Source organism: Nematolebias whitei, chromosome 3 (genome assembly GCF_014905685.2).
Source record: "Nematolebias whitei isolate Nwh7 chromosome 3, NemWhi1, whole genome shotgun sequence".
Classification (NCBI taxonomy): domain Eukaryota; kingdom Metazoa; phylum Chordata; class Actinopteri; order Cyprinodontiformes; family Rivulidae; genus Nematolebias; species Nematolebias whitei.
In genome coordinates, this window is record NC_056500.1 from 30,438,385 (window position 1) to 30,445,650 (window position 7,266).

The 7,266-nt window shown below is 38.9% G+C and overlaps 1 protein-coding gene across 1 annotated transcript in view; it reads right to left on the reverse strand.

The window, feature by feature from the left end:
- Window positions 1–1,012: 1,012 nt before the first annotated feature.
- Window positions 1,013–7,266, reverse strand: part of yjefn3 (YjeF N-terminal domain containing 3) — a 70,815-nt gene continuing 64,561 nt past the window's right edge. The window contains exons 4-6 of the mRNA XM_037674804.1: window positions 5,549–5,662; window positions 1,802–1,952; window positions 1,013–1,574 (exon numbers count right to left, since the gene is read on the reverse strand). Coding sequence (XP_037530732.1) covers window positions 1,378–1,574; window positions 1,802–1,952; window positions 5,549–5,662 — 462 coding nt within the window. The 3' untranslated portion in view covers window positions 1,013–1,377. The remainder of the gene's footprint in view (window positions 1,575–1,801; window positions 1,953–5,548; window positions 5,663–7,266) is intronic.

Genomic DNA, 7,266 nt, shown 5'->3' on the forward strand with positions numbered 1-7,266 from the left:
GCAGCCCCCCCTTACACACACGTGCACACACACTGGCCATCGGTGCGTTAGTATGCTGAAGAAGCTCCCTTTAGTATAAACACACATGACCTCATTCATTAACAGCACAGCAGCCTCATTCTTAGTCATTCTCACCTAAAGCCACAAGGCTGAGCTCCATAATAAGGTCATTTTCTTCTTCAGTTGATTAAAGGCCTGATCTCACACGTTTACGTCTTTTGCTACATAATTAATTCCAGTCAGGAGCAAGTAAATAGATGCAACAATGCGTGCTCTTCCACACATAATTAATGATGATGTGATTATTGCACATTCAGATGACTCAATCGCAACTAGGGTTTAATTAAGAAAGGTTTGCACAAAGCCTGTTATGGCAAAGAGTTACCATAAATGTCAACGGTAATGTTCATCTTTAAACTCAAACCTTAACTCTTTGATTAACTTTGAAAACAAAAATAAATAAATAAAATTAAATGATCATTGTTATAGATATAATAAATGTGATAAAATCATGTTTACCTGTATTGCTACTGTAGCCCAGTCTTATGGCCACATGAGGGCAGTACAACAGTCTGAAAATAGATAAGTTCCAAAAGAGCCCCAGTAATATTTATTAATTGTTTAGGAATACTTCAACTTTAGCCTAATTTTATCTTTGTTTTTGGTCTGAACTTGTACACACATCTTGGTTAAAAACAATAAAAAATCCTCAAAGCAGCAGTAACTACTAGTAATCATTGAGTATTTGGTAATACAACTGACTTTAATGTAAGAAATGTACTGTGAGTGCAGGTCCAGCACTCTGCATCTTAACTGACTGGTAATAGTGCCATTTTAAATAAAAAACCACCAGTGACTTTGCATTTTTATAACATTTTTATTGGTCAACGAGAAACGTCTGAGCCGTTTATAAACGCAAACAAGTTCAATAAAAGTAACGCAAAGTTACAGGATGGCAAAACCATTGAAAAAAAAATCACAAGTGAATGTACATTTTTTTGTGTTATCCAATATGATGTTAATTAAACAGCACATTCAAGAAATAAGGTAAACTTAAAAGCAACAGAAGTTGAAACAAATTTTAAGATTTTTATTTTTTAACCTCAGTGACATCATAGAAAACGTTTATCCTCTGGTGACTCTAGTTGATAGGAAACAGTGTAATGCTACAACTTTTACAAGTTGACTGACACTAAACTCCTCGCGCCGTTTCTCAAACAGACATTGTGGTTCTAAATTTCACCCTTCTAGCTCAACAGCACATCTGGCTAAATTGCATTTGGATCTAAACAACAGAAATGTTGACATTAAAATATAGTAACAACCTATAAAATACAAACAAGAAAAGGCTCCAACCGGCCCTTGTGTTTCCACATGTTACAGTTCTATAATACAGTCTGTGCCGGCATAGTCTGGGAGATTAAGCTCATATTTTTTCTGAATGTCGTAGGGCAGGAAGCGTCCGGCCAAGAAGTGCTTCCCAGAGAAGTTTGACGCGCACTTCTTCGGTGCTATGAGAGAGATGAGAACATCCGGGTTGATCCCATCCTGGCTTGGTTCTTCTACATCCCAACCTATAAAAGAGACAAGGGAGCTTTTTATCCTCTTGCACTGTTTTTAGCTGATAGTGTTTTTGGACTCTGATGAACTCACTCTGAGCCAACTGTGGTACAAGATTTATTCTCCGTGAATGCACATTCACACTTGGGAAACTTTTTTCTTTTTTCATTTTCCACTAAAGTTCTAAGAGTTCATTTATCTTGCTTTGTTATTCAGCAATAAATCTGTGTTGAAAACTCACCTGAGGGCACATCCACGCTGACGATGGGAATCTTGATTTGCTTCAGGGTGGCCAGAATACAGGAATATGGCTCCTTAATGTTGGAATTGTCTGCCTCGAGACCCAGCATGGCATCAATCACTAAGTTGTAGGCATCGTTTATGAGCTGCACCTGAATAGAGCACAACATAGCATGACTGTAATATCATAAAAAAGTTATTTGATGCGCAATTTATTAAACTTTATTTAGCCAGGCAAATCCCATTGAGAGATTTCTATTGCGAGGGAGGCCTGGGCCTGAAGGCAGCCTAACATGCATGTTTTTGTTCTGTGGGAGGAAACCGGAGTACCCGGAGAAAACCCACACAAGCACGAAAGTAACATGCAAACTCCACACAGCAAGACCACAGATTCAACTGGGGATTGAACCCAGGACCTTCTTGCTGTGAGGCAACAGCGCTAACCACTGAGCCATCATACTGCCAATTAAGTTTGCAGGAGGGAAGGGCTTCCATTCACTAATTGTACAACCAAAATGTTTCCAGCCATAGATTTGTTGTTCTGTACTAGAACAGAAAGAGACAAATATTTATAAACTTGAAGTGGTGACAAATACTGATTATGTGACATTATGGTTTCAAGCAGTGGTGGAGAAAGTACTCAAACATTGTACTTAAGTAAAAATAGACAGACAAAAATGCACTCTAGTAAAAGTAGAAGTACCATATAAACATTTTTACTTAAGTAAAAGTAAATAAGTGCTTGCTCTTAAAATTACTTAAAGTATTAAAAGTTAAAGTACTTGCTGAATGTATTACCTAATGCATGGTCTACAATATCATTAAGTGTGCTTACTGTATGTATATTTTCTATAATATATTAATAGTATTGAGCCATTTTAATGAACAATGCTGCAGATAATACGTTTTTATTGTGTTTACTCTGTGACACAGTTCACACTCGGACTTGTGATTCTGTGCATCAGAATTTCAGGGATGACATGCAGAGTTAAATGTCATTAATCAAAATAAGAAAGAGGAATGATTATACATTTGAAAGTTTTTATTTAACACAAAGCAAAACCAATGTGTCATTTTAACTGCAGCAAACACATTTCAGTAAAAGTTGTCTGCCTGATAAAAGGGGCATTAGACACACCTAACAAAGAAATAGGGACCGATCATTTCAACTCCAGTTTGTCATCAGCTCTAGTTAAAATACTGTCTATTCAACCTTGTAATGGGTCAATAGTGAACAATATTTTAACTTCCTGACACCATTTTCAAAACTTGGACCTGAGTGTCGAGACATTTGGAGACATCTCTCGTCTCCTAACATCCCTTAAAGTGACACATTTTAATATTGCAGAAAAAATTTCTTGTTCAAGTTCAGAAGAAGTTGGTTTTCAAAGTTTTTTGAGTCCGGCTCTTTTGGGAGAGAGAATCTGTCCTGCTGCACTTAATAGACTTTCATATAGTCTTTCAGTAATTTTTCAATAATCTTTCAATAAGGCCATTGGTGGTACATATCTTCTGGCTGCCTCTCCACAGTGGAATCCATTTTGGATGTGTTAGTGGTGCTGTGGGTGCACCCAGCTCAATGACGTATATACTAGAATATACATCATTGGCCCAGTTCTTCTTGAAAGTGGCTCTAACGTTACCTGTCCACTTTGCAGTGATTCAATGGACCAACTCCCCTCTCACCATTGGTTACTTTCAAACTAACAAACAAATCAAAAAAACGCAACGTGAATGTAACTTGTAATGCAACACATAGAAATGTTAGTGTAGTACAAAGTACAGATCCATCCATCCATCCATTATCTTTTTACCCGCTTCTTCCATTTTAGGTCACGGGGGGTTGCCGGTGCCCATGTCCAGCAATCACTGTGCGAGGGGCGGGGTACATCCTGGACAGGTTGCAAGTCCATCACAGGACAAAGTACAGATATTTAATGTGAAATGTAGTGGAGTAAAAGTTGAAAGTACCAACGTTCAACTCTAAAGTAAAGTACAAATACATGAAAAATGTACTTAAGTACAGTAATGAAGTACATGTACTTTTCAACCAGTTTGACAAGACTGTCAACAAGGAAGAGGGCCGGCAATCGAGGAGGGGGCGTACCAAAGAGACCATCTCACAAGCAGAACTGGTTTGTTCCACTTTGGAGTAAGCTGTTGGGAGAAGAATCAGTTTTGTTGTGTGTTTCCTTGACTGATGAAGTCTTCCAGATTGAAGGTGAAACGTTTCAGCACAAAAAAAGAAACTGTCCAGATGACCTGACTGAAAAATGTTGGATTGTATACCTGGATTATTGAGCATGGACTTTGTTACATGTACTTAGCCCACCACTGGTTTCAAGAAATGTGGAACCATGACAGCAAGGTGGTTTTTACAACCAGGAGCTGCTGATTAACATCTCAAAGCTCAAATAATATCTCAACTACAGTCACAAATTTCAAATGAGTTGAAAAGGAGGCTCTGTAGATGCATTCCTGTCTCTCTGCTGGCTGTGCTCGAGTGCCTGACAACTAAAATCCTGGAACTGGCAGGAAACGTGGCTCTTGACAGCAGAAGGACTGGGATTGTCCCCCGGCACCTATAGCCGGCTGTCTGCAGCGACGAGGAGCTTGGCAGGCTGCTGGGAGGAGTGACCATTGCTCTCCGAGGAGTTCTGCCTGGCATTCAGGCAATCCTGCAGCCCGGGGGAACCGAGAGGCCAGCTGAGTCTGGGTGGATGGATCGGATGGCATCTGCAGCCATTTTTTTGGGATCCACTGTGGGACAGACCTTTACAAGAGATTATTCCTGCCTACAGCCACCAGCCATAACATCTCTTAATGAAACGAGGATAACGAGTTTCAACAACATTTTATTTTCCTTTGGGATTAATAAAGTATTTTTGAACTGAACTGAATTGAACTGAATGGAAAGTGGTAATGTCATCAACAAAAACACTCAAATCAGTGGTCCCTATAGTGGCAGGGGGTACCTCTTTAAGGATTTCATGCACATTATATTCATTTAACCTCAGACGGTTTTATAAACTCCAAAGCATAACATCTTCTATCTTCTGATTTTTATCGAACGCTATCGAAAAGGTTGTAGACATGTTTTTTTTTTTCACTTGACATATGCTTATCCAAAGGACATACCCCTCTCTCTCAAAATAATGGACTCACAAATAACAATCTAAAAAACAAATCAGTGAAAGCAACAAAAAATCCTGATGTTTACAGACTTTGAGATGGGCTCATTGGCCCTCGCTTGAATTTCTCCATTGAACTGTCTTTAGCCAAAAGATAATTAGTTTATTTTAACAAGAAGGCTGGAGAGAAGAAGAAACAGTTAGCCTAACTTGGTCCAAAGGTGATAAGAAATAATAAACTGTAAATTCTTACTAATTAACATGTTACACCACTGAGTGCAGTTGCCAAGTAACTAGCAGATACTTCAAAGGTTAATGGCCCCAGAGAGGAAAAAGTCTGGTATGTAATAAAACATCACATAAACCATCTCAAAACAAATTATGGAACTGTTTATACATAAAACTTAGAGAAAAATTATTATTATTATTATCATCATCTGTTATAGTGCTCTACAGCTGTATTGGAAGACAGATTGTGTAAGACACAAGGAAGACTAGGAGTTTCATATGTGCCCCTGTGAAATAAACATGACTTCATAACAAGAGCAATTCCAATCAAACTTTATGGTCTGCTTTAATGTGACTGAAGTGCTCCCCTTGGTAAGAACATAACTGACCTCTGTAGGCAGATAAGAGAGAAAGGGAATATCCATCTTCTCACACTGAACTGTGAAATCCTGGTGCAGACTGTGAGAGGAACGTTTCGGGTGATAAATTGTGGGCTCATAGTCCTGCATCAGATGAATACAGAAGAACGGCACATGGAGAGAGGAGAAAAACACAAAGACAGAAAGAAGTTAGCTCAAGAGATAGAGTTTTATCCAAACTCATGCCAGAGGTTTCGGCAAACACTGGCAGGAAAAAATGTGGATAATGCTTCGATACACGTGATCTGCTGTTCAGAAGTGGTAAAAAAAATCCCCGCTGTGATCAGAAGATGTGGTTTCTACTGTCTGCTTTTTGAATGAATACTTCCCTCATGAACTGGAAGCTGGTAAGAGTAGAAATCCAGACCCCTACAGTCTGAGAGGTAGAAGCTCAGCAGGAAGCAGCTGTGATCTATAACCTTTACAAAAAATAAATCTGAAGACCTGAGACTTGGGATACTTAACTTTTTAACTGATTCTTAGGCCCTGTTTGAACAGCATCATTCTGAAGTGAGATTGTAACATTTTGGTTATGTTTTTGCCATGAATGTACACATTTGATACCAAATCTTTTTGGATCCAGGTCTCGAAGTTGAAGTTTTTGGAAAGACCTAACAGTTGTGTGAAAGTTGTGTGCGGCTGAAATCAATATTTTTTCTGCACTGGCGTGAGTATATGAACATTGGTAACAATGGCGAATAGAAGAGTGCTGTTGGTGCTGCTCATACTTTTCCATTTATCGGAGCTTCTGACACAACAGACAGTATATGTGCTACACCATTTCTTTGGACAGAGGTCAGTCCAAACGAACATCTGTGTACTCACCGCTGTATATGTTACTGGTTTCATGCTCAAAGCTGAAGTGTTTGCACTGAAATGTGTGTCGCTGAGATACAATAATCTTAGAGCCAGTCGGTAACAGTGGATGGAAACTACAGCAGATTCAAGGTTGGGTTTTTTTTTATTTTTAATTTTTTGCAGTCTTTTTTAAACAGGGCTTGGGACTGCAGTGTTGCCGTGTGCATGTATATCATTTTTAATACCGTTTCATTCCTGCCTGGCATGAGGAGCTCACTAGTCTGAGTGGGGATCTGCTATTAAAACTAATATATGGCAGGTGATGTATGCCAAACCTGACCTCAAGTTCACTTGTGTCACACTAAACAAAACCTGTATAATTAAAAAAACATATATATCCTCCAATGTTAGCTTTCATTAAGACATATGTTGTCATGTGTGTTGTATTGTGGAGTTTTTATACCTTGAAGGGTAGACTAAAGAAGATGTGATCTACAGGTCATCATTAAAATGTATATTGTCTAATCACAGTTACAGCTCTGCACAGGGGGCTCACAGTGTGTGTGTGTGTGTGTGGGGGGGGGGGGGAGTTGTCCACATGTTCAAATGAGTGTCTTTTCTTGTGATTGTACGTCTTCATGTTGACGGGGTAACTTTACACCATAAAAATCACATTTATAAAGATGAGGGAAGTCAGCATCCAAAGTTAGCTCATTTCTCAAATTTCAACTATTTCAGACAAATGTGAGCCCAACTGACCTGTTGTGGTTTTTATTCAGTTTTAAATGAAAGTACTGGGCATGTTGATTCTCTTACATCAAAAAAAAAACTCACTTTAAAATATGGACACACCCCCCCCCCCCCCACACACACACACACACACTGTGAGC